This window comes from Vipera ursinii (assembly GCF_947247035.1).
Source record: "Vipera ursinii genome assembly, chromosome: 17".
Lineage (NCBI taxonomy): Eukaryota > Metazoa > Chordata > Lepidosauria > Squamata > Viperidae > Vipera > Vipera ursinii.
The window spans coordinates 3,891,902-3,918,518 of NC_139530.1; the positions used below are offsets into that span (position 1 = coordinate 3,891,902).

The 26,617-nt window shown below is 47.5% G+C and overlaps 2 protein-coding genes and 1 long non-coding RNA gene across 7 annotated transcripts; 1 reads left to right on the forward strand and 2 right to left on the reverse strand.

Annotated features, from left to right (window-relative positions):
• On the reverse strand, positions 1-7,549 carry LZIC (leucine zipper and CTNNBIP1 domain containing). Of its 3 annotated transcripts, XM_083375612.1 has the most exons (8): positions 7,450-7,536; positions 6,291-6,414; positions 5,209-5,344; positions 4,285-4,383; positions 3,566-3,661; positions 2,662-2,743; positions 1,663-1,700; positions 1-1,522 (listed from the first exon to the last, which is right to left on the reverse strand). In XM_083375612.1, exons 2-8 carry the CDS (start codon positions 6,389-6,391, stop codon positions 1,520-1,522), a joined length of 555 nt encoding a protein of 184 aa, XP_083231738.1. In that variant the 5' UTR covers positions 6,392-6,414; positions 7,450-7,536; the 3' UTR covers positions 1-1,519. The 3 variants fall into 3 exon arrangements, with proteins under 3 accessions (XP_083231738.1, XP_083231737.1, XP_083231736.1); XM_083375611.1 differs by having other exon boundaries at positions 1-1,700; positions 7,532-7,549; XM_083375610.1 differs by having other exon boundaries at positions 1-1,700.
• Positions 7,550-7,687: 138 nt separating this feature from the next.
• LOC310647978 (nicotinamide/nicotinic acid mononucleotide adenylyltransferase 1-like) lies at positions 7,688-24,632 on the forward strand. Of its 3 annotated transcripts, XR_014493996.1 has the most exons (8): positions 9,569-9,604; positions 14,868-15,041; positions 16,386-16,569; positions 17,314-17,453; positions 18,450-18,720; positions 22,874-23,052; positions 23,666-23,767; positions 24,387-24,465. XR_014493996.1 is itself a non-coding variant. In XM_083375609.1 (7 exons), exons 2-7 carry the CDS (start codon positions 14,924-14,926, stop codon positions 24,435-24,437), a joined length of 774 nt encoding a protein of 257 aa, XP_083231735.1. In that variant the 5' UTR covers positions 7,688-7,739; positions 14,868-14,923; the 3' UTR covers positions 24,438-24,632. The 3 variants fall into 3 exon arrangements, 2 of the variants coding, with proteins under 2 accessions (XP_083231735.1, XP_083231734.1); XM_083375609.1 differs by lacking the exons at positions 9,569-9,604; positions 18,450-18,720 and adding an exon at positions 7,688-7,739 and having other exon boundaries at positions 24,387-24,632; XM_083375608.1 differs by lacking the exons at positions 9,569-9,604; positions 22,874-23,052; positions 23,666-23,767; positions 24,387-24,465 and adding an exon at positions 7,688-7,739 and having other exon boundaries at positions 18,450-21,492.
• Positions 9,664-11,149, reverse strand: LOC310647985. The gene is made up of 3 exons (XR_014494000.1): positions 11,070-11,149; positions 10,309-10,375; positions 9,664-9,801 (listed from the first exon to the last, which is right to left on the reverse strand). It is a non-coding gene; the product is annotated as an uncharacterized lncRNA (long non-coding RNA).
• Positions 24,633-26,617: the final 1,985 nt, after the last annotated feature.

Sequence of the window (26,617 nt, forward strand, 5' to 3'; positions counted from 1 at the left end):
TGGATTTCTCAAGAGATATTTTATTAAAGTGAAATGAACCATATGGAAAAGTGGGGGGGGGAGTAAATGCAGATCGCCAAGCATAACAACAGAAGCCAGCTCAGAAGTAGCCACCTGTTTAAGGCTGGTGTGACAGTCAGGCAGGCTCAAGGCACAACTGTACAAAGCAAAGCTTGCCTTCTGCACGGAACAAACTCTAATCGATAACAAGGCTGCTACAAACAGTTGGTCTGTCTAGGCCGGGGGTCTTCAAAACTCAGCCCTTTTATGACTTGTGGGCTTCAACTCCCAGAATTCCTCAGCCAGGCATGCTGGCTGAGGAATTCTGGCAGTTGAAGCCCACAAGTCATAAAAGGGCCAAGTCTGAAGACCCCTGGCCTAGGCCTTTATTTAGCCATCGCAACAGTAACAGTTTCCCTGGCGCTCTAGGAGCCTTGCTTTCCCTCTTTCTAATGCATCATGCTAAAGCTTGGTTCAATTACCTTGTTGACCAAGCCTCGGGTGACAGGGCTAAGCAAAACACCGCCAACCATAGCATGGCTTAGTGCAACAGGGGAACGGGGTTTCCCTTTGGGGAGGGGATATTTGTAAGGCCAGCAAAATCCCTCTCTTCCTATTTTAATTAGAGCTTTTCTCAACCGGCGACTCCAACAGGTTTCGTTGGAAAGGCCCGAAGAGAGATGCAGCAATAGCAACACCTTTGTTTTTGAGTGGGCCGCTCGGAGCAGAGGACCCACTTAGTGGACGATAGTTTTCGAATTGACGGGTTTCCCAAGGTTCAAGGCCAACATATTCATAATGTTGAATAATTCAAGCCAAAATCTCCATAACCGAAGCAAGAGTTTGAGAGCTCTAACAAAGGCAGGGCGCAGAACTCTCTTGTTCGGGAAACGGCGCAGCCCACTTGCAGGGGGAAGGCCCCCTGCAGCCCCTTATTTCTATTTGAGACACTGTTTTGTGCTGTCCTAAGAACATTACAGGGAGAACAATAGCTTGTTGTCTGTAAGACGACAAGCTGCACAAGGCCAGCCAGAGGCCCCGCGTCTTTCGGCTGCTTCCCACTGTGCTCAGTGTCGTTCTGATGATGCGCAGAGTTAAACTGGCCCAGAAAATTCCCTACAGGGGTGCTATTGTTCGCCAGCCGAGGGCTTGTAGGCATGACTTCCACCAAGGATTGCTGTGTTCCACAACCCCTATTCCCCATTTAAAAACAAACAAACAAACAACGGGTCAGTTAAATAACTAGGATCGATTTTCTGCACGTCATTCAACATATGCAGCTGTTGACATGGAAGGTCCGCTAAAGCGAGGCTTTAGCGTCATCGCGTCCAACAACTTTACTAGTCAGGGTGCATCTGAAAGACACAGGAGGTGAGAGAGCCAACCTCTCAGCTCTGCACAAAAAGTGACAACAGCAACAAATTAGGACATCGCGTTTCTTTTTTCTTTCTTTTCCAGAAAGTACATCCGTGTTTCAGCTGCAAGACGTGTGTGGCGACCTGTTTGTTTTCGAATCAACTCACTGTTAGAATAACAAATGTTACAAAAGGTTTGTAAGAAACACACAAATGCAACGTGATTAAAAAAAAAAAGTCCAATGCATCTAGTCTCAAAAAAAGAAAAAAGAAAAAAGAAGAGTCTTCATTGCTTTGACTTTTCTACCTCAAAGCTTGCCAGGGCGAAGACTTTATCCCCAGATCCTGTTGTCAAAGGAAAAGAAGCAAAGAAATTAAAACTCTTTAAGTGTCCCTTCTTTTAACAGCAATCTGACTTCGGATGTAAGAGTTCCTTTCTGTTATATATTGACCATAAAACACACCTTTTAAACACCAGTTAAGCTTTGAAAGAGGTTCCCCTGGCTGGATAATTTTCCTAAAGTCTGATCAGGTCCAACTAGCATGGCTGTGGGTCAGAGGATGATGGGAACTATAGGGAATAATAGCTGAGGAGATCATGGTTTGCATGTTGATTAAGATCAGTCAGGAGACTGACCCCGTGAGACTCTTTATTTTTGTGACAATGCAGGACCCTTGTCAAAAGCAGAGAGCGGCTGGAATCTTAAAGAGCAGCCAAGGTTGTAATAAGTGCTCAGAATAAAATCATTCTTAACACAGGTAGTACTCAACGCACGACCCCAACTGGACCCCAAATTTCTGCTGCTAAGCAACACAGCTGTTTGCCCCATTTGACGACGTTTCTGGCCCCAGTTGTTAAGTGGATCTGGTTTCCCCCTTGATTTTGCTTGTCGGAAAGTCACAAAAGGGAATCACGTGACCCCGGGACACTGCAACGAGCGTGAATAACATGGACCGGTTGCCAAACAGATGAATTTCGATGACGTGACCGTGGGGATGCTGCAATGGTCATAAGTGTGAAAAATGGTCAGGTCACTTTTTTTTTCCACGCTGTCGTAACTGGTCACTAAACAAAGGGTTGTAAGCCGAGGACAACCTGTAGATGCTTTTGAACCCTTTTTTTTTTTACTTTGTACACTTTTTGCTGGGTGTGTAAGCGGCACCTGAAGACAAACCAAACCTCGTTTGAATGCTCTTAACTGACATCTGAAGTGAGGAAGGGCCGTTTCCTCTTCCAGGGCGTGGGATCCTGAGCCCCGAAAGAGAGGTGGGTAGAAAAACCCCAAAAGAGGAAAAAAAACTTTACCGAGATCAGTCGAGACCTTCTCAAACTGGCTGAGAGCAGTTCCTGCGTTCGTTGAAAGGAAAGCTTCATCACTGGGGGTCAACTGAAAATTAAGGACAAAGACAGCAGGGCTGACTGGGTAACGCTGATACATGGTTTCTCTGAGGTCACCGAATCATCTGTGATTTAATGGATTCAGCAGATGGAAACAAGCATGCTTTAAGCCAAGGGATCTTGGAGGGCCGCAGCGTGCCAGCAACTGGTCCGCACAAACAAGCGAAGCCCCATCCGTGGGATGCAGGCAGCACGCGAAATCACGCACCCCTCCGGTCGGCGGAAAAAACCTCTCTCCACGTAACCGGTCCCCAAAAGACTGGGGAACCTCTGCTTTAAGCTGTTAATGATGGAATCAAATGCTTTAAATCAGGGCATCCAACCTTGGCAACTTTTAAAGACTTGTGGACCTCGCTGGCTGGGGAATTCTGGGAGTCTTTACAAGTTGCCAAGGTTGGACGCCTCTGATTTGAAAGATATGGAGGAAAAAAAGCTCCAGGAAACAAGGAAGAATAGAAAGCTGTCCTATGGAAATAGCAATGGAATGGGATTTCGCAATATGTAATACACATGAATACAGTTAGTTAATCTTACCACCTAGGGCACAACTTCCCCTTCGAGATAAAAGTACACTTATAAGGCCAAACATAGTCAACTAATCAAAGCTACGTTAAAAATCTTCTTAACGCTGCTCTCTTCAATTCAGGTATTGAGAGCAGAGGAAGCAAGAGAAATCCTGTTTTAATGGAGTCCACCCAAAACAAGTCCTACGTAGAATTCTAGGGATGGCAGTGGGGGTGTCAGGTCAAAGAAGGCTGGTCAGAGAACAAACCATAGAACAAAGTATGACGGAGGTGTCATTCCGAAATACCTGTTCGCCCAGCTTCCGGAGAGCCGTGAGGATTTCCACCTTCTGCTGAGTGTAGAGGTCTCGTCCCAATTTCCCCACTATCAGGTCTCTGTCCATCTAAGCAGGAAAGGAGCAGTCATATCAGTCTCCTATTACACACATGACGTTTGCAGATAAAGTTTGGCCTGCACCTGTGACTGGGAATCAATTAGACACCAAAGGGCTGAGAAGTTGGCCTGAGCGCTTTTCACTTTGCACCAACGTGGCTGTCGGCTTCCAGAATGATGTCACTCTCCGAGCGAAAAAACCCCCAAGACCCACAAAAAAAGGTTTGACGTTTCTTCTTCCTGAGTGCGGACAGCAACCACTTACGAATACGTTCAAGCTAAAACAAATGGAACAAATCAGGCAAGACTCTGTACACCAGTACAAGATTTAAGCGGCCTGCGTAATTCGTACTAAATTTTTTTTTTAAATAAATCCCTTTCAATCATTTTGAACCATGCGGGTTTCCCAGAGTCTTTTATCAATCCATTTAAAAAGTAAGATTTAAAAAAAAAAAGGATGGGGAAGTAAAATGGAATGTGTCATCTGCCCCCCCCCCACTCTCAGAATGAAATCATTTTGCATTGGCATCAGTCTTGCCAAAATAAAAAAGTTTGGTTTTTCAGAGGAAAAGTGGTAACTCAATAAAGAGGAGCGTTTGTTTGTTTGCGGGGGAGGGAAGGAAACATCCTCACCTCAGCCAATCTTGTCCGCAACTGCCCAGGCTGTTTTTTGGCAAACATTCTGATGACTTCTGGAGTTTTAAAAGCCTGGCTAATGGCTGCTTGTATAGCCTAAAAGACAAAATTTAATATGTAAATAACTTGTAGCAAATACCAGTAGACAAGGATACTTCTCGTTGCACGGATATAAACGTTATCCTGAGTTATTTCTGCAACTAGCAAGGGGCTCCTAATGTCTAGGGTCCTTTGTTATCAGCACATGGGATGCTTCCTGTTAATTAGTCACTTAAAAAGCGGCCAGCTTTTGCACTTTTTAATATCTGAAACATTAATTTGAGTCCTTCGGGAGATAGGGTGGGATATAAATATATATAAATATAAATATAAATTATAAATATAAATCCCATCAATAAATAAATAAATAATAAAACCAGAGCACCCTGCAGTTCATTCCCAAAGGTGCTTCTTCAGGAGGCAACTGGATTTCCTTCTTCCCAGGTCATTATTTTATAGCTAATTATTCTTGCTCACATTAGCTCCATAGTCTTGACTGCACCAGACTTGTCGATCCTCTTAAACTAAATGACATCAGTGCTGTCGTCTGCCATTTGCACCGTCCATCCCCTGCAAGGTGGAGAAAGGTGTTGCAAATTCCTCGACTCTGCACTAAGGGACCAGGCCAGGGGTAGGCAACCTCGGCTCTTTTTATGACTCGTGGACTCCCAACTCCCAGAATTCCTGGCTCAGCTTGGAAACCTCTCCCTTTCCCCTCAGGAATTCTGGGAGTTGAAGTCCACGAGTCATAAAAAAGAGCCCAGGTTGCCCACCCCTGGGCCAGTCTCAGGCAGGTGGATTTCCTGCAGAGGACAGCGTCTCTAAGGTTGCAGGGAAGAAGGCTGAAGATACACCCCCCCTCAAATCAAGCCCAGTACTCACCAGCTGCATCCCACCCAGGTCATCTACCAAGGTCATATTGCCAGAGATAATTTTTTTCAAGGAATCGTTGAACTCGCTCAGCTGCTCAAGTGTCTCCTTCTTGGTTTCTTCGTATTCGCTGACATCCAGTTCGTCTCTGAAAGGGAACCAAATCACAGGCACTGCAGTGAGCAGTCCTCGACTTAACGCCCACAATTCAGCCCCCAAATTTCTGTTGCTAAGTGAGGCACTCGCGAAGCGAATTTCGCCCTTTTTATTGCCAAGTGGATCACTGCAGCTGTTAAGTTAGTAACACAAGGTTGTTTAGAGAGTCTGGCTTCCCCAGTGACTTTGCTTGTCGGGGGGGTCGCAAAAGAGGATCACGTGACACCCCCCCAAGGGACACTGCGACCGTCATAAATACGAGTCAGTTGGCAAGCCTGTGAATTTTGATCACGCTGCAGTGGTCATAAGTGTGGGGAAACGGTCCCAAGTCCCTTTTTCAGTGCCGTTGTAACTTTGAACGGTCCCTAAACGAACTGTTGTAAGTTGAGGACTACCTGTATTCCCAGCCTAGAGTAACTAACCTACCTATAGCAGGAATGGGTAAACTGAGGCAGCAGGGCTACTACACAGAGCAGCAAATTGGCTTCTTTGGGGCGCCAGAACATATTTAGCTACGGCTTTTGCAAATGGCCACACAATGGGAAACACAAAACTGTGGTGCGCTCTTTAAAAAAAAATCATTAAAAAAAATCCCTCCAAGCTTACACACGCCCACAAAGCCACGGATAGACCCTTCACAACCACCCCGGCAAATAAATTGATTGCGGCAAATACAACATTCGGTGCCACCAGCCAAGGCAACTCGACAAAACGACTTCCTCCACGTTCACGTGGGCTTTTATGCAGGAGGCATCTGGCTTACGTGACGCTTTGGGGCCCATCCACCCACGCCCCCCCCCACACACAGACGTCGACTCCAGAGCCAATAAAACTCTTTGAGATTTGCCCCATCCCGTGTCCCGTGTTTGGCAAGGATGCCTTGCAGACCAGAGTCGCGTTGAAAAGAGGGTGGGGGGCCGTTCCACCCCCCCCCTTACCTGCACTCCTCCAGATCCTGCAGCTGTTGCACCAGCCTGTCCAGCTGCTCCTCCAAGTTCTGCTTCAGCTTGCTGGTCTCAATCGTTCCCCTCGAAGCCATTTTAAGGCGTGCGCGGCAGACATCTGTCAGAGAGACAAAAGCAGCACAGCATCCTAGGTGGAAACTTGACTCTTTTAATTCGGGGGCGGGGGTAAGAGGAAAAATAACAAAAAAAAAAAAAAACACCCAGAAAGGGGAAAGGCATTTTATTTAGACAAACGGAAAAGATCAGGACGGCGTTGGGGGGGGGGTGTTGCCCCACCGGGACATCTCTCTCTCTCTCTTCTCTCTGAAAGGCATTTTGGGAGGGGGGGCGGTCAGGATTGAGGGGTGCGCTCCCCCCAGTTGTTCTTTTTGGGGGGAGGGTATTTTAGGAATGGGGTTTACAGCCTTAGCATTGGGCGAAGGGGCGGAGGGATTCCAGATTTATTTATTTAGATAGATAGATGATAGATAGATAGATAGATAGATAGATAGATAGATAGATAGATAGATAGATAGATAGATAGATAGATAGGCAGAGATAGAGGGATAGATAGATAGGCAGAGATAGATAGATAGATAGATAGATAGATAGATAGATAGATAGATAGATAGATAGATGGATGGATGGATAGGCAGGCAGAGATAGATAGATAGGCAGACAGAGATAGATAGATAGATAGATAGATAGATAGATAGATAGATAGATAAGATAGATAGATAGGCAGAGATAGATAGATAGGCAGACAGATAGATAGATAGATAGATGATAGATAGATAGGCAGAGATAGATAGATAGATAGATAGATAGATAGATAGATAGATAGATAGATAGGCAGACAGAGATAGATAGATAGATAGATAGATTTATATACCGCCTTTTTCCCTCCCCCCCGACGGACTCAGGGCAGTTTACAGGGCAAATTAAAACAATACAATATATATACAGGTTAAAATAAAATACAATTAAATAGCCCCCAAATAATTAAAATTATTAAGATTCTTAATTATTAAGATTCCGGTTGCTGGTTCCAGCTTCCACCCCCCCCTCTTCCTATCCGACAGCCCCCCCTCCCTCTTAAGCCCCCTCCCCCAAACTCCCGCATTGCCAGGGCCTGGCCCGGCCCCTCCCTTACCCACGCGCGCTCCTTCCTCGCCAACCTCCCGGGTGGATGAGAAGGCCAACCCCGCCCACTCTCCCCCTTCTCCCCCCCTCACCTCAATCGAGCCTCCTGCCGGGAGGACCGGTCCCCCTCGCACTTCCGGTTGGGAAGCCCTGGGGGAACCTTCCCGAGGGACGGACGCCGCCCTCGCTTCCTGTCCGCGGGAGCCAATCGGAACGCCGCTTTCGCTTGAGCCGCTTTCCCCCGCCTCCCGGCTCCTTCGACCGCGTCGCTCAGTTCCAGGCTGAAGCCGTTGCCGAGCGGTAAGCCTCCCAATGTTGGCGGGTGGGCGCAGAGAGGGCTGGGTGAGTGGGCGACGGCGAGCCACGATGGTTTATTTATTTATTATGGGACTTATTCCGCCGCCTGACGGGCGATCAGAGGCTAATGAAAGAAAGGTCAACGTCTGTTTTTCCCTAGAGGGCCCCTGATCTTCCAAATGCAGTTAAGACTAGTAAGGCGAGGGGAGGGATGCTTGTTGGTGCTACCATCTTCTGCAAGTGTTATTCTTTGTACCCGTTCAGTTGAAAAGCCCCGGCGTAGGGTTTCCTGTCTGAGCAGGGGGCTGGGCTAGATGACCTTCAAGGTCCCTTCCAGCTTGATATGATTATAAAACTTTTATTCATAAAACATGAACCTCGGTCAACTGAACGCTTCAATTTGACCGGCGCTGATGGTTGACACGGGTTGCTGCCAGCATCCTAGCTGTATCAACCAGGTATCTCCTTAAAATGTAAGATGTTCCGAGTAGCGCAGGTTTTTTTTTTTTTGTAGCTTTGCTGGAGTTATTGCAAGAAGCTGCAATTTCTTGATGTATTTTGCAAAGTTTTTGCAAAATAATAATAATAATAATAATAATAATAATAATAATAATAATAATAATAATAATAATCTGTTGTCTCCAAGGGCTGACGAGGTCCGATCCTGTTGACCTTTTCTAGACCAGCCAGGATCCCTTAGATGCCACCCTTTAGAAGGGTGAGGTGGGAAGCTTGCTTCATACTACCCCAGATTTGGGCCATGCTGAGGAACTAGGCGTAGTTCTATTATAAGAGCAGGGGCAACCATCTTGTGCCCATTTATGGAGCTTTTCTAGGGCGGGTCTTTCCTAGACAGGGCTGGGTGGGGATGGGCAACTGCAAAAGCAGTTTTTAATGTGCTCCTTGTTTACTAAGGATAATTGGGTAGGTTGCTCTTAGGCCATATTCTTAGAGCAGTTTTACACCGAACATAACCAGCTTTGAGGGCAATTTTGTTTCATTGCTCAACAGGCGCAAGGAGAAGAAAATGAAGCGGTACAGGGATGTGCATTTATATTCATTGATTTAAGGGTCTTCTGTAACATGACAGGTCATCTGGCTGGTTACAGTATACTGTAGAATTAGTCAGTGTTACATTTTTCCCGTCGTAGCGCGAAAGCTGTACGAAGCTCTTGCCATTTCCTTTGAGGTGATTTAGGCTGCTGCATTCTCACTGTACGCGAATGGGTGGCCTCATCAGAATTGCAAAGCTACCGGTATGAGAGGTTTTCCCTGCTTTTCACACCTCTCAGCTGCAGCCTCAAAAGGCAATTCTTCCAAGCACAGTGGTCACATATTGAGAAAAGGTACATATTCTTAAATTCCGTGGTTGAGAGAATTGCCTAGAATTTAATTTTTAAATGCTGCTTTAGAATAGGTCCTAGTGGGCCCACCTTGTAACTTTATTCAAATTAAACTGTCCCTGGAATCACAAGAGACTTCCATAATTCCACCGTGGGTGGGCTTCACAGGGTCTTTCGCTGTGCCAGCCGCCAGGGCTGTTCTTGTCTCCTCCTTGACGAAGAAAAGGAAAACCAAGGCACAATCCTGCCATAGCAGAAAGATTTTCGTTACCAAAGCTTCGTGGGTTTTGCCTGGTCCAGTGGTCGGCACACGGCCAGTCAGATGTGCCACAGGCAGCCGCACTCAGACACTGGCTCATAACAGATTCCAGTCTTGGCTTTCTCGTTCAGCGTCAGTCCAGGAGAAATGACATTGGCAAGCCAGAATAATCCCAGGATGGAAAAAAAGGCTGCGAGAGATAAAGTGTCAAGGAATGAGACGTATTTTGTGTCCAAATGCAAAAAATCACAGGTGCAGCACGACAGGTAGACCCTCGACTTAACGACCACAACTGAACCCCAAATTCCCCTTGCTAACCAAGACAGTCTTTAAGCGAGTTTTGCCCCACGTTGCGACGTTGCCACTTCAGTTGTTAAGTTAGTAACACGGTTGTTAAGTGCATCTGGCTTCCCCGTTGACTTGGCTTCTCAGAAGGTGATCCCGTGACCCCGGCACCCTGCAACTGTCATAAATGCACGCCAGTTGCCAAGTGCCCGAATTTTGATCATGTGACCGCACAGGGATGCTACGACGGTCGTAAGGGCGGAAAATGGTCAACGGTTACAGGCCGTAACGCTGATCGATTGCTAAACGAATGGTTGCAAACTGAGGACTGGCTGTACGCCTTGTTTTCTGAATGCGTGGAAGCGAATCCAGCGATTCTTAAGGTGGCAGTTTTTATTCCTGCATATCTGCGGAGCACCAAATTAGGGAAGGCTTCGACAGCCAACCTTGGAGTAGATTGTGCAGAAAACATCATACTTGCGCCGAGTATTAAATAAGGCGGGTTTGGGCAGAGACTTCGAGAGCTGAATGTGATCCCTTCCCTCCCATTTTGTGTCTGTGCCTCAGCACAACTTAGACCCGCAGAAGACACGGGTGTGGGGATCAGCTGACTCATAACAAAGGACACACCCCTCCGGAGAGCACACGGCCAACTTTGTGTGTAAAGAGAAATCACAATACTTACTGGCTGATATCACGCTAGCCACTGACAGAGCCATCGAGAGATAATAAAGCTGAGGGGTGGTTCTGGCCTAGGAAAGATAGAGATTATTTATGACCGAGGAATTAAAAAGCTTTCCTAATCTTTTCCGTTAAGCGGTCGGTATTCAGAATTAGGGTTAGGATTCAGAGCTGACGTTCTTTTAAGATCAGAAACCTTCCCTTGAAAATCAGTCCAGTGCAAACACTCCATGGTAAATGAAGCCCAGCTTAAAAAAAAAAAATCCGGCTTTTCTCTTAACTTGAGGGACAGGTGGTCCTCGACTTACAACCATTCATTTAGTGACCGTTCAAAGTTACGGTGACACAGAAAAAAGTAACTTGTCACCGTTTGTCACACTTAACGACCGTTGCAGCATCCCCAGGGTCGCGTGATCAAAATCCAGACACCTGGCAACTGACTCACATTTACGATGGCGGCAGGGGACACGGGATTCCCCTTTGGCATCCTTCTGACCAGCAAAATCCAGAGGGAAGCCAGGTTTGCTTAACGACCGTGTGGCCCACTTAACCAACTGCACTGGCTCACTTAACAACTGTGGCAAGAAAGGTCGTAAGATGGAGCAAAACTCGCTTCCGCCACTGCCTTCGCTTAGCAACAGAAGTTGGGTGCTCCGTTGTTCGTCTTGGGCCGAGGACTACCTGCACTAGTCTTTTTTTTTTTTTTTGCCCCCTCCCTCCCCCCAGTGGGATGAAATCCGACGGGAGACGTGAGCCGTTACATACACATTGTGGGGCCAAGGCAGTGAGTCGAGTGATATAAGCTCCTTCCGCAAAAGAGGCGAGTCCGAAAACTGAGATTGTGGCGCTCAGCTCCCACGGGATGTGTTGCGTCGTGGCTAAGATCAAAGCCAGCCCTTAAAAAGACAGTAAGAGGGACAGTTAGCTCCTGGAGGTGGACATGCAGGCAGAAGCAACAGGTAACAGCTTTGGGCAGTCCTTAATGGCATCCATCGGAGTCTGTTCACGTTAGCTATACGCGCCCCCCCCCCCCCGTCTTTTCCCTGCGGCACAAACGTTTAGATTTGTGAAGCCAAAAGAGTGACGTTAAGGCTTGGAGCAATGCAAAAAAAAAAAACAACCCCGGTCGACATTCTGTTTCAAGGCTGCGGTAGTTCTAAGGAGATGTGGGGCTATAAGGCCTGCATCCTGATGGCCTCAGGTGAGCCACAGGCACCCATCTCGCAGAAGCCGTCATCTCGTGACGCGGAGCCGCCTTCACACACCCGTAGCCAAGAACGTCAGGATGATGCTTCCCACCAGGTTGTAGAGGAGGGGCTGGTTGCAGTAGTGAGAAGATTTAGGTCTGAAAAAGCAAGGCAGGGAGAAAGGTGGGCCAGTAGCCACGTCTTCCAGGTTCATAAGTAGCAGTTCTTCAAATGTGAGTTGGAATACTGATACTTTCTACTAATGTTTTGCACAAGAGTTAACGGTTTGCCTTTTGGCAAGCCATCCTGAATTCTGCTGAACGTACGGTATACGCTATATGTAACCTTTGCACAGTTTTGCCTTTAATTTGCCTCATTTCCACTAGTGCAGGGGTCGGCAACCTCGGCTCTTTTATGACTCGTGGACTTCAACTCCCAGAATTCCTGAGCCAGCATAGAATTCCTGAGCCAAGCACTCTGCCTTTCCCATTGGGAAACCTCCTTTGTTTCTCTCCTAACTTGCATGTGCAATCTGCACTTTTTCGGACTTGTCTTTGAATTTCCCTGCCCTTCCCTTCTATAACTTCCAACGGGTACCTAATTTCCTAATGCTAAATTGAAGAGTCTTTATTAAAGGCATTGCTTTCCAGCCCTGGTGCTCTTTTTTTTTTTTACTATCAACTTAGTCTAAAATATCTGTCCCACCACAGCCTTCCCTTAAATTTCCAGCCCTTTCAAGCTTGGAATTTGAATCGCCAGGGGAAAACAGGAAATCATCCGTTAAGTTTCTAGCGGAGACTTTAACCGAAATAAACCCCAATCCAAGCCCCCAAAACACTCATGGGACAGGCTGCAAGTTCTCTCTTCTCAAGAACTCCTCCGGATATTCCCGTTGGCTGTCCCCGTGTCCTAGAAGGTATGCAACATGTAAAGTGACTATCAAAAAATTTTAAAAAAATAAATGAAATTCCACTTAATACCGTAGGAGGACGTAGAATTGGAGAAGGAGAACGGCAATCCCAAGGGCCAAAATCACCAGTTGCCTAGCGAGAAGAACAAGGAAATAAAAACAAGGGAAGCCAATCGGTACCTTTACGGTTTGGAAATAGATCATCATAATTCTGTACATTTGATAATTAGCGGCAGGCAGTGTGAAGCAGTGAATCGCACGCGTGCAATTTCCACCAGTGAAAACCTATCCGAGAGATTGGACAAAGTCGTAGGTCCAAGGGATAAGTCACTTGGGTGGGTGGCAGAAGTTTTTTTAATGCCTGGCTTAAAGTGGGTGCCAATGTGGTCTGCTTGCTGACACCTCCGATGGTGTCAAATAAGACCCCTCACACAGAATTACAAAACAGGCGTAAAGCCATCCTTTTTTCCCCATTTAACGCTGACATGCGCAGCTAGGATGGTGCTCTGGGCCGCGTAAAAATGCAAGCGGTCAGAATGAATAGTGAAACTGCGCCTGAGTTAACTCCCCAAGTTGTGGCACCTTACAGTCTGAATCGCAGGGGCTTTGGTAGCCGTCGGCCGAAGTGATAGGCAGCGTGGGCCAGACAGAAGTGGATCATGGCTGCTCCCCAAGAACCTGGCAGAAAAAGACACGCGGGATTGTTGCCTTAGTTGTTTCCCTGTAAATCCCAGATTAAAGTTGCTTCTGAATATAGGTCCTCCTCGACTTACAACCAAGCGTCAAATTTCTGTGGCTGAGTGTTCAGGGAGCTTCGCCCCATTTTGCGACCTTTCTTGCCACAGTTGTTCAACGAATCGCTGCAGCTGTTCAGCTAGCAACACGGCTGTGAAGTGAATTTGGCTTCCCCCATTCCCTTCGACTGCCAGAAGGTCGCCAAAGGGGATGAGATATAGTTATAACTGTCATAAATACGAGTCAGTTGCCAAGGGTCTGAATTTTGATGGTGTGAATGCTGGGACGGCCTTCCAGTGCCATTGTAACTGTGAATGGTCACTAAACCAGCCGTTGTAAGCCGAGGACTACCTGTACGGAAGCTGTATTTTGAGCCACCCTGGCGTGGCTTCTTCCTTAGGGCGGTCTCCTCCTCCGACCCACTCGGCCTCCTTCCACCTACGGCCCCCCCCAAGCGGTGTTGGGATGGCAGCTCCCGGAATTCCCACTCGGCACTCACCTGTGGAGTTCTGGGACTTCACCCGCCCAGATGCTCCTGTACGTGTGAAGAGTGCATTGGTGGTCTTCCCAGCTTGTGGGAACACTGCGACAAAGGAGGGATTGAATGTCAGCATCTTTTTCTTCCTCCCCTGTCAGCATCTTTTTCTTCCCCCCCCCCTCTCTCCTTACCTGGACGCTTCAGGTGACCATCTGAGCTTCAGCTGATCTCCTCTCGCTGGGGAAGGAATCGGATCATCCACCTCCAGCCCCTTCCTGGGTGGATCACCCCCCCTTCCCACCTTTAGAAGCAGGGCCCCCTCCCAGATCTTTGCTTTGCTGCCGTCCAGCCACAGAGGTGACTGGCCAAGGCTGGGTTTTTTTAATATATATATATATATACCAAAGATATATATATATATATATATATATATATATCTGTGGCAGCCAGAGATCAGTTTTCCCGCATTCATTATTCAGACTTTTGCTTCTGGCCTTGGCGAACGCACGCACGTCCAACAGCTTTGGAAACCGGAAGGCTGGAATTCAACCCCAGATCGCCTGGCTCGGATTGCTGTTTTGCTCCCCCGTCTTGACGGGCCTAACAAAGAAATGAAATTAAAAGGGATGCAATGATAAAAATAATAATAATAAAAAAAATACAGCCCTGGCAAATCTATTCAGCGGGGGGGGGGAGAGGAGGGAGAATGAAGAGCAAAACACTATTGGCCCTTTTAAAAGCGATCAGATTATGACGGTGCTGTGTTGATATTTATTAATAAACTATCCGGAGAATAGATAATTCCGTCTGTTGTGTTTTAACGCACGCTGTCCTTTAGCGGCTGGCATGTGCAGAGGAAAGCTAACTGCTGTGCAGCAGCCAAAACCCCTTTAAAACTGGGATTCCCCAAATGGACTGGCTGCCCTGGCAAAAAACCTGAGCTTGCAGTCACGTTGAGGACCGGAAACCTGGTTTTTTTTCTTCGCAGAACAGGCCGATAACCCTCCTCTCCTTTTTTTGTTTTTTTAATACAAAAGTTGCAGAGCTGGCTCGATATCCGAAGACTGCAAATTTTCATCTTCCTCCCTCGCACGGAACCGATTGGTTTCCTACGCTAGTTAAGGAGGACGCAACTTCTCTTGCTGTTTTTGTTTTTAATTAAATTGTTCTGGTGGGAACAATTTTTTTAAAAGAAGTTTTTCTTCTTCTTTTTTTTTTAACCTTCCCTTCTTTCCCCCCCTCTTCCCTCGCAGCGTGTGCCCGTTGCGACTCGCTTCTTCCCCAGCAAAAGCGGCTCCAGCCGAGGCCGATGGAGGATTCCGACAGCCCGACCCAGGTGGTCTTGCTGGCCTGCGGCTCCTTCAACCCCATCACCAACATGCACCTTCGGCTTTTCGAACTGGCGAGGGATCACCTGCAGGAAACAGGTAAAATTCTCTCTCTGTGTGTGTCTGTGTGTGTGTGTGTTCGTTGCCAGCCACGATGGAGGCGGGGGATTTGTGGCCCAAGGGCCCAGTTCCTGCTCCCACCCAAGGCTTCGGGCTACAAGTCCCGTTATTCCCCAGCCTGTCAGGACTGGATGATGAAAGCTGTGACGGGGCGTATCTGGACGTTGCTGAAAAGTCTCCCTGTCTGCCTCCTCTCATTCAAAGCCAGGGCAGGCTGGATCTGATGGCCGCAAAGCCCTTTGCACTTAATTGCCTGGCTGCAACTCTTTCGGCTCTGCTGCTTTGCTTTTCCCCATTTCTCAAGTTACCGCCGGTTACGCTTTCACTCTTTATGTGCCGGAAATACATGGCTTAATAGGGAGTAGGTGCATTGCTATATTTTTAGCTTCTCTCCCTCCCCCTCTCCATCGGCCTCTTCCTCCTCCATCTCCTTCCTTCCTTTGTCTTTGCCTCCCCTCCATTAGTCCTTCCTTCCTTCCTTCCTTCCTTCCTTCCTTCCTTCCTTCCTTCCTTCCTTCCTCTCTCCATCGGCCTCTTCCTCCTTCATCTGGTTCCTTTCTTCCCTCTATTAGTCCCCCCTCCTCCATCTTCCTTCCTTCCTTCCCCTCTCCATCAGCCCTCCTTCATCTCCTTCCTTTCTTTCCTCCATTAGTCCCCCTCCTGCATCTTCCTTCCTTCCTTCCTTCCTTCCTTCCTTCCTTCCTTCCTTCCTTCCTTCCTTCCTTCCTTCCTCTCTCCATCGGCCTCTTCCTCCTTCATCTGGTTCCTTTCTTCCCTCTATTAGTCCCCCCTCCTCCATCTTCCTTCCTTCCTTCCTTCCTTCCTTCCTTCCTTCCTTCCTTCCTTCCTTCCTTCCTTCCTTCCCCTCTCCATCAGCCCTCCTTCATCTCCTTCCTTTCTTTCCTCCATTAGTCCCCCTCCTGCATCTTCCTTCCTTCCTTCCTTCCTTCCTTCCTTCCTTCCTTCCTTCCTTCCTTCCTTCCTTCCCCTCTCCATCAGCCTCTTCCTCCTCCATCTCCTTCCTTCCTTCGTCTTTCCTCCATTATTTGCCCCTCCTCCATTTTCCTTCCTTCCTTCCTTCCTTCCTTCCTTCCTTCCTTCCTTCCTTCCTTCCTTCCTTCCTTCCTTCCTTCTCCATCTCCCTCCCTCCCTCCTTCCCCTTATGCTAATTTAAAGCAAGAAGGGAGAGAGAGAGAAAAAACTTGGCCCAGCGTTCCCTAGGGACCTTTATCGCTAAACGGTGATTTAAAGCAGGCTCCTCTGAGCCGGGCTGGGCCCTGCAGCCACAGCAACACCCAGGTTTCCCTGTGTCGACACCTGCAGGGAAGTACAAAGTGGTGAGAGGGATTCTCTCCCCCGTGGGCGACGCCTACCTGAAGAAGAGTCTGATCAGCGCCAGTCACCGGGTGGCCATGGCGAGGCTGGCAACCGAGGACTCGGACTGGCTGGAGGTGGACGACTGGGAGAGCCGCCAAACCGAGTGGCAAGAAACCGTCAAAGTCCTCAGGTACTGGCGCTTCCCCTCCTCTCCCGCAGGGAAGCCACGGCGTGGCCGCTCGTTCCACGTCTTCTCAGCCCACCCTGCCCGTGAGGTCTCGAAAGCCCAGCGTCTCTCAGTTCGACCCATCCTCAGTAGACGCCTGTGGGACTGGATCGCAGGCAGAAGGACAGAATTAACAGAGTTGGGAAGGGACCTCCGAGGTCCTCTAGTCCAACCCCACCCCCGCTCAAGGAGGAGACCGTATACCCTTCCTGAAAAGTGGCTGTCCAGTCTCTTCTTAAAAGCCTCCAGCGATGGAGCACCCACGACGTCTGGAGGCAAGGAGTTCCACCGGTTAATTGTTCTCAACTCTCCTAAAATTCCTCTTTAGTTCTGGATGAGTTTCCATCCGTTGCTTCTTCTCCTGCCTTCTTCTGGCGCTTTGGAGAATAGGCTGATCCCCTCTTCGTGTCACTCCCCCCTCAAATATTGGAAGACTGCTATCATGTCGTCCCTAGTCCTTCTTTTTTTTCTTAAACTAGCTTATGCTACCTATCGTAGTATATTACAGCTTGCCAACTTATATCTGCTCCGATACCGGATCAAATTTGAGGAGCAGAGGTGTCTCCTCGCCTGCTTCTGTCCAGCACGGTGCACCTAGATTAAACACTGCGACAGAAACGCGGCTTTCAATGATCAAAAGAGCTTCAGTCTTGCCAACCCTTTGCGCGTATCTAGGAATAGACTTCTCCTTCCATGCTGTTCCCCTAGATATCACCAGCAGAAGCTGAAGCATTCGTGTCCCGCCAACAGCTTTGAAGACGCTCCCCTTCCAAGCAGGCCAAGCCGGAAGAGGAAGCGGGCGGCGGGGAGCCAGCTCCCCATTCAAATGAATCAACCCAAACGAAAATGTGAGTTTGTCTCTCTAAACCGGAGGCGGAGGCGGAACGGTGAGGGCAGGGGTCGTCCAACCTTGTTCGCTTTAAGGCTTCAATTCCCCACGGCTGGCTGGGGAACTCTGGGAGTTGAAGTCCACAGGTGGCCAAAGGTTGGATGGACACCCCTGGTTTAGAGTTAGGAGGCAAATGAGTCCAACTGTTCCTCTGTTCAAGATCTTCGAGCTGTAGCTTGTCACTGCGCGTTTTTTTTAGTTCGCCCTCTGATAGGAAGAATTATTCCTTGACATAGTTGACGGTCTTCCTCTAGATCCCCACTCTTTTGGGCACCAGGGACCAGTTCCGTGGAGAAAGGTTTTTTCCACGGACCGAAAGCGGCGTCGTTTCGTGTACCACCTGCATCCTGCGGATGGGGCTTGCGCGGACCTGGTTCTGGCATGCCGTGGCCTGATACCGGTCCACGGACTGAGGGTTAAGGACCCCTGCTCTAAGAGGGCCACTTCACTTCTGCTTGATTATCTCCGGTGATCCTATGGTCCTCTTCATAACCACCTATCCCTGAACTGATTTTTTTCCCAAAGGTACTCCTTGGAATCCTGGCCTGGGTTAATTTTAAATGTAAGCATCGGTTCATTTAATTACTTTGGCTATTAATTGGAATGCCCTTGGCATCTTTGGAGTCAATTTTGACCCACTCAAGGGTGTGTCGGAGCTGATTTGCAAATGCTTTTCCTGCCCTGGGCAGTGACAGATGCTTTCATTAAAAGCAAAACGTTTTTTTTGCCCCTGAAGCTGAACCCACCATCCACGTTGGCCTGGTGGGCATCTGTCAGCCGGCACTTGGAGCAGTGGTTTATTTTATTTGTTAAATTTATACGCCGCCCGTCTCCAGTTCGAGGCAACCCAGAGGGCGTTCCTCATTTATTGCCGCAGGATTTAAACCTTTGGGAAGCAACGTGTCGCAGACATGGTTGCCCAGGGCTCTGCTATCCAACTTCCTGTCTCCTCCAGGCCTCCCTCAGCTGAAGATGCTGTGTGGGACGGATGTTTTGGAGTCCTTCGCGGTGCCCAGTCTCTGGAAGCCGGAAGACATCCAGGAAATCGTCTCCAAGCACGGCATGGTTTGCGTCACCAGGCTGGGCAACGACGCCCAGAGGTTCATCTACGAGTCGGACACGCTCTGGAAGCACAAGGAGAACATCGAGCTGGTGGAGGAATGGATCACCAACGACATCTCGGCCACCAAGATCCGGCGAGCCCTCCGAAGGGGCCAGAGCATACGGTACCTGGTGCCCGACTCGGTTCGGTCCTACATCGAACAGCACAATCTGTACACCGCCGAGACCGAAAGCCAGAACGCAGGCGTGGTTTTAGCTCCTCTGCAGAGATACGCCCGGGAGCCTCTCAAAAATTGATCGGCACGGGGACGGAGTGGGCCGATTGGAAAGCAGGCGGCGGTGTTAGCTAGTGCCCACTCCCCTCCCAAAGGCAGTGGAATCCCTTTGCATTCCCCCCGAGTTGAATTTCGGGAAGTGGCCGGCTTGCTGGCCCGAGTAACCGCAGGCTGGGGGTTCTCCGCTGCCTTTCAAAGCTTTTCGACTTGCAGAAAGCCAGCGAACCCAACGACGCCGAGCTTCTGCAGCTTCAAAGAAAAGACGTTACGGAACGGCAGCGGCTTGGCCCCCAGTCTGCTTCCTGGCTCTTTTTCTCCCATCACGGAGATTCGGGGCTGGTTGAAAGACTGGCGGCTAGGATGGTGTCCAGCTCTGATTTCAAACAGAACCGGCCCATCTGGGGAGCCACAGGCACGGCTGCGCCTCTGAATCGTTGGCTGGCACCTCTGCGTGGCATTTTCTGTGTGTGTCTGAGGCCCGCTTCTCATTTATTAGCTCATTTTTCAGGCCTTGCTCCAGTTTTGGCAGGCGGTGACGGACAGGGGCTCCGAAAGATGGGGAACCTGCTATTAAAAGGGCCAGATTCTTTCCCTAAAAATGAACTCTGGGTAAGGCCGACATCTTCAGAGAAATAGATTTTTACTCTGAAAAGACCTACCTCGCCCCACTTTCCTAAAATTGTAATGAAGTCTGGCTTTATCGATCTCGGCTGACTCGAACTATACTGTTCTGGGTCTGGGGTCATTCTCACCTTGAGTGCCTTGTCGATTAATGCACTAAAGTACTTTCTTAGTTGTAAACATGAGCCATCCTTGTTAAACTGCGTGGGCATTTGAAACCATCTTTGCCTGCTAAGGTGACCTTGGAATGTTAACATTTTTAAAATGCTGGGTCTGTCGTCCGTGATTCATACCCCTAAATTAAAAAACAACAAAACAAAACCTCCCACACAGCACCAGGCAAAGCTTCATTGTGACATACTAGTTTTCTACAAGCATGGATTTTTTTTGAAACTGTGGTTAGAGCATGCAATAACGTAAGCCATTTTAGACTGATCATGTCGGTGGGTTTATTTTGGCCGTCAGGAAGATAAAACTTGTTTGCAGCTGAAAGGTAGTCTATCCTGCTATGGACAATTGTGAGTGGACCATGAACTGCCAAATCTGATTTCCCTTCTGTGGTTTCCTAAGGTTATCTCATTGTATATATCCCAGGATTTTCTTTCATCCCCTGAATCAAGTGTTTTTTTCTTAAGATGGGTGGACTTCAACTCCCAGAATTCCCCAGCCAACACGGCCAGTTGGGGAATTTTCAGAGTCGAAGCCTTAAAGCTGCCAAGTTTGAAAAACACTGCTCTATTGAGTCAGAACTATTGGTTCAGGAGTGAGAAACAAGCCAATACATTTTGCCGCTCAGATTTCTGAATGAGCTAATTTTAAATCTTTTTTTTTTAAAAAAAAATTCAGCTGTGTAACATGAATAAAAAAAATAACTGGAAATAGGGGAGAGGAGAGAAAAGAGAAATAATGGGAAATAAAGTAAACCCAAACTCGGCTGTGATGATTGAAGATTGGCGGGACACTGACACTTTCTGTTTAGTGTGGGAGAAAATATACATGCTGGAATAAGAAATACCCTTAGGGAAAATCCGCCTCATCAATGTTGTTACTTCTGATTATTATTTTTTCTTTACTTCGCAGTTCCATATGATGTTTGTGTGTGCTTATGTGAGGTTTTCCTTTGAAATGTTTGATTTTCTTTTTCACATTTTAGCTGCTAGCAAAACAAGAGTCCTTTGCGCACGTTGTTTTGAACCACAGGACTGCACTTTGCCTCCTTCCACGCAACCTACCCTTAAAAATCACAGTGCTGTTGAGAAAATATCTCTCTTTGTGTGTGTGTGTGTGTGTGTGTGTAAATACTGAACTCAGTAAGAGAATCACAAGGTGAATGAACCACAAAATCAACACACACCCTTCGGTGTAATGTGGACGGGGAAAAATAATAATAAACGTAGTAAATTGCAACCAGGAATCAAATAAGTTTTGTCTTTTTTCCGCGGGGATTGCCAAGAGGTTCCCTGGCTTAGGGTGGACCCCCCCCCCAACATTTTATTCTAGGTCAAAATAACTTTGAAGACCAACTGAGGTGGTGGTTGAGTCCTCAGTTCAGTTTTAACTCTGCGAAGAGCCAAGAGGCTGGGTCAGGAGAGTCTTCCAATAAAAAGAAAAATATTCTAGCACTGTGGAGGAGCTGATTCTCGTACAGTTTTGGGGACAGTTTTGCAGCCGTTTGAAGTTTCACACTTAGGACCACTGTAGCTTCGCCATGATCACAGGTTTCAAAATTCAGACGCTTGTGTGACCGTTGCAGTGTCCCTTTTGCAGCCTTCTGACAAGCAAAGTCGACTGTGTTACGAATTTAACTGCAGTGGTTCACTTCCCTTCCAGCCCCTTAACAACTGTCTCGCTTAGCGACAGAAATGTTGGCCTCAGTTGTGGCCATTAAGCTAAGGGCTACCTGGGCAGATTTTGACCTAAAGCTGAGTTGGCCGTCCTAGAAATGTCGTTCAAGTTCCCTGACCTCAGAGTACTTTTGCAGATGTTTCCAAACTCTCCAAAGGAGGAACATGGCTAACAAGAGGAAATCTCTTTCATGCCCACGGCTTTAAAAAATCTCTGGGGAGAGAAAGAGAGACCAAGAGCAAACTTTGGCAGCCATGCCTTCCAGAGCAAAGGTTAGCGGGGTGGGTGTTTCTCTGTCCCCTTTTGTACAACAGATGTGAGTTATAATGTACGGGGTAAAAGGTCGCGCTGACCCCTGTCCTTGATAATTGCTTGATGAAGTCCAGCCACCTCTTTCTCCCTGCATCTTTGGGAAGCCTCTAACCGGTGCGCCCGCGTGGGAACGGAGGCTTTTACTTTCTCACAGTTAACCAGGTTTGCAGCAGCAGCAGCAGCCTGATCACATGATCAAAATTCAGATGCTTGGCAACGGGTTCATACTTATGACCGTTGCTGGGTCCCAAGGGTCACGAGGACTAACTGCAGCAAGCTTCATGGCTCTTTTAAGTCAGGGGTCTTCAAACCTGGCCCTTTGATGACTGCTGGTCTTCGACTCCCAGAATTCCTCAGCCAGCGCCGGCTGAGGAATTCTGGGAGTCGAAGTCCACCAGTCATCAAAGGGCCAAGTTTGAAGACCCCTGTTTTAAGTAAACTCCAACAAGACTCTGGTCTTTCATTTTGCTGTGTCTGTGACTTATGCAACAGTTACTTTAGCTCTACACCCTGGATTAAGCTGACTTGAACTTTATCCTCTGGAGGCCCAGCTGCAACAGATCCCACCTCCTATTGTAAGTCTTTCCTGCTTCCCCTTATATAAAGAAGGCGGGAGGGAAATCAGAGGTTCCCATTTGAATCCTTGGACCTTCTGAGTGTGGGTTGATCTCTTCAGCCATGCCGGTGGACTTCAGTGGTACCTGGAATCTGGTCCGCTCTGAGAATTTTGAAGGCTATATGTTGGCTTTAGGCAAGTACAGAGCTTTAGGCTTCATTGTTTGAACTCTTCTCTTCCTCCTTTCCCTCCTTGGAGATGCTTGTTTGTTGACTGGCAATATTTGAGGGGCTGCCCCAAAGATGGGGGGGTAGGGTGTCAACCTGTTTTCCAAAGCACCAGAAGGCAAGACAAGAAACGATGGAAACTCATCAAGGAGAGAAGCAACGTAGAACTAAGGAGAAATTTCCTGACAGTGAGAACAATTAACCAGTGGAACGACTTGCCTCTAGAAGCGGTGGATGCTCCATCACTGGAGGCTTTTAAGAAGAGGCTAGACAGCCGTTTGTCTGAAATGGTATAGGGTTTCCTTCTTGGGGTTGGACTAGAAGACCTCCAAGGTCCCTTCCAACTCGTGTTATCCTGTCTGAGTTGTATTGGGAAACGGTGGCAGCCTCAAGCATGGCAGCATTCATTTAGCTGGGGAAGCCAATTGATATGTAACGGCAAACTGCTTAACTCCCGTTTGTCATTTTGTGTCCGGCAAAGGTGTAGATTTTGCAACTCGCAAGATAGCAAACATGTTGAAGCCCCAAAAGGAGATCAAACAGCAAGGGGATTCCTTTTGTATCAAAACGACAAGCACTTTCCGAAACTATTTTGTCGAGTTCAAAATTGGAGAGGAGTTTGATGAAGATAACAAAGGATTGGACAATCGAAAATGCAGAGTAAGTCAACCAGCCTCTGATGTGAAACTTTAAATTAACAGCTACGGCCTACAAGCATTGACTGGGCATATTTTTTTAAAGATTTCCATGTGTATTTCAAATACTTTTTTTTCCCTTGGGGCTTTTTGAAAGTAGATATTGACAATGTTTGGGTGAGACCTGTGTCAAAATGATAGGAAATTTTCTTCCTGCTAACTAGACCGAACTCTTTCAACCTTCTAAGTTGAAGGTTATTATTTTTTTACTTTAATAGATTTATGAGCACATCAGTTTGCATTGCAAAAAGGCTGCATCTTATGAAAGATTAATAACTGATTTAATAGAATCGGTCGTCCTGGTGAAGTATGAAATATAAATAAAACTGTAGCCCTTTTCTCCTGGGATTTTTTTTAGGAAATTGACACTGTGGATTTTAGCTTGGCCCAGTAATTGAAAATGCTGGCAGCTTAAGGTTATAAAAAGCCTTAATTAGCAGGAAATGTGGGCTAAATTGTTGTTTTAGAAATCTGTTTATAATGCCTCTAGCCATACCATTTTAAATTAATTTGTTGCAGTTTAAAACTAAGCGTTTAAAAAAAAAATACAATTCTCTGCTCTTCCCCTTTCGATGCAGAGTGTGGTGACTTGGAACGATGATAAACTTGTCTGCACCCAGAACGGAGAAAAGAAAAACAGAGGCTGGTCCCACTGGATTGAAGGAGATGAGTTGTATTTGGTAGGAAATCTTTTGGTGGATTAATTGATAAACTGAACTAGATAACGATAGCCAGTTCAGGGGTCCGGGTCAGGGTTGGGAACAGATCCAGTCTTTTTAAATATTCCATACGTGAGCTTCCTTGACCTAAAGCCTCTCCATGAAGAAACTGTGCACTAATCTAATTTTTGCAGTTTAACTGTGGCCTGTGGTGTCAACCCAAGCAATTGTGGCTTGTTCCGTAAATGATGCTTAAACAAAAATTATCATAATGAAGCATCCATCAACTGAATTGTGAACCTGTCCATGATAGCCAAGTAATGCAAAATGGAAGCAAAGGAATGTAAACCAAATGATATTGAGCAGGGGTCTTTCAACTTGGCCCTTTGATGACTTGTGGACTTCAACTCCCAGAATTCCTCAGCCAGGCACGCTTGAAGACCCCTGATATTGAGGATCCTTAGAGGCTTGAAAGGAGTCAGGATTTGATCCTAACTTGGTCTGAGTTAAGTGGGGGAGGCGAACTGGATTGTGGGGTGGATTTGAGACGCCAGGGTCTCTCTCTACAACCCATCTTGGCTAAAGTAGCTTGAGGTTGGTTCCCAGCAATTGAGGGTATGGCTGTCTCTATTATGCATAGGAGCTCCGTTGCGAAGGCCAAACCAGCACGCAAGTTTTCAAGCGAGCGTGAATGTGAAATGGGACTTCCTCAGCAGGAGAGCTGCACAAGCCACCTTCAAGGCATCACCCATTTCGCTGCAAGTCAACCGCATGGAGAGCTTCAGGGTTTTCTCCATTGCCTCCTTATCGGAAACGCTCTTAAGGATTCCTAGAGCAAATAAGGCAACTGTTGTCAAGTCACTTCATTAAACGTATTGGCAATGCAGCTTGGGCTTTCTACTTTCTTTATTGCCACACATTTGTCCAAAAATGTCTTCCTTGGGAGTGTTTTACACCTGTCCAGCTGCATTTTTTCTCTCTGGCATAACCTGTTGTCGGACCCCAATTTTCACTTTATAAACCATGATGGGTGGTTTAGCACGTTTTAGGTGCCCTCTCCAATCACGACGTTGAGATTCTAGCAATTGGGATTCCTCCTTTTACTGGGAAGGGGGCACCCCATATGCAATTTCTTACTTTTTTTAAAAATTCCATTTATATCCCGCCCTTCTCTGAAGACTCAGGGCGGCTTACAAGCTTAGCAGGAGAATTTCCAAATAGGCTAGAAATCTGGGCCAACGGTTGGTTAGTTGGGGAAAAAAAGTCCCCGTGATATATATCTATATATTTTGCTACCTGAGGACTTTTAACATGGCTCTTCTCCCGTGTCTGAAATGAGCCAGAGAGCAGGATCTGGTCTTATTCATGTGACAAACAACCCAGTTACCAAATTAACCAGGTTTAGGAGGGTGAAGTCTGAACCTAGCTTGGTGTGTTGTGGGGTGCACCCGGCAGAATTTGAACTGCACCCTCGATTTGGTCCCTTGCAACTGCAAAAGGGTGTGGGGGATGAGCACCCAAGAAGATTTATCAGTTTTTAAGCAGGGCAGGCATCCCCTGAAAATATTTTTTTTCCCTTTTGCTCGTCGGCTATTGCGTTTTTGTATTGTTTAAAATTATATTTTCTTGTGCTCCCACCCTCTGATAGTAAAGTGCCTGACGTCGATGCTTTTAAAACTCATGGGAGTTTTAGTGGGTTTGCCTGGTGTGTCGATAGACTTTTTTTTCCCACTTCAAGATGGGCCAATTGGTGGTGCAGATCTAGAAAATGGAACTTAAGATGTGCGGTGAACACAGCCTCTTTCCAAGTCTTTTTTAAAAAAAAATCTTGGGAACCCGCCATTGACCATGCTGGCAAAATAACGATCAGATGACAGTATACCAGGGGTAGGCAACCTTGGCTCTTTTATGACTCATGGACTTCAACTCCCAGAATTCCTGAGTCAGCATAGCATAGCTCCGGATGGCATCGGACCTTCGCTCCTTCCGGCGCGGGCTGAAGACCCACTTATTTGAACTAGCTGGTCTGGCCTGATGGGGAATGTTAGGGTTTTTTTAATGGGTCTTTTATTGTTTTTATTGTTATTGTAATTTTTAATTGGGCATTTGTTTAATTCCTTTTAATTTTTGTATTGTTATTTATATATGCCCTGTTAACCGCCCTGAGTCCTTCGGGAGAAGGGCGGTATACAAATTTAATAAATAATAATAATAATAATAATAATAATAATAATAATAATAATAATAATAATAAAAAGAGCCGAGGTTGCCTACCCCTGCACTATACAAAAGAAGTCAGCTGGTGCTTTCATTGCTATCCTTTCCGATTGGTTTAATTGGCTTAACTGAATTGAAGCCTGCCTCACAAGCCCCCTTTCATTTTCAGTTTCAATTTTGGCGCCATTCTGGCCCCACCCCTTCTGCCCCTGTTGCTATGGCGCAAGCCCCAAACAAGCCCCGCCTACTCCCTCGCGTTACAGTAGCTGGCTGTCCTTTCAGCCCGGCGTAAGATTACGTAGAGGGTTGGGCTTCTCTCTCTGTCTCTCTTTTCCTTTCCCCGCCTCTCCATTTCCATTGGCTTAACCGCCGAACGGATGACAGCTCGGGGTAAAAACCTTGGAAGGCCCTCCTCCTTTCCCGCCATTGGCCAACGCCGCCCATCATTCCTCCGTGTGTGAGGCGGTTGGGAGGCGGGCCTGGCTTGGACTTCGCAGGGTGGACTTCGCAGGGCGCGCACGCGCGGTCCGGCCTGGCGGTGGCGGCGGCGGTGGGGGGGGGGAGAGGAGGGACGCCGACGCGCTGACGCACAGGCGAGGCGCGCGGCGGGGCGTCGGTCACGTGATCCGACGCCAAGATGGCCGCCGCCGCCTT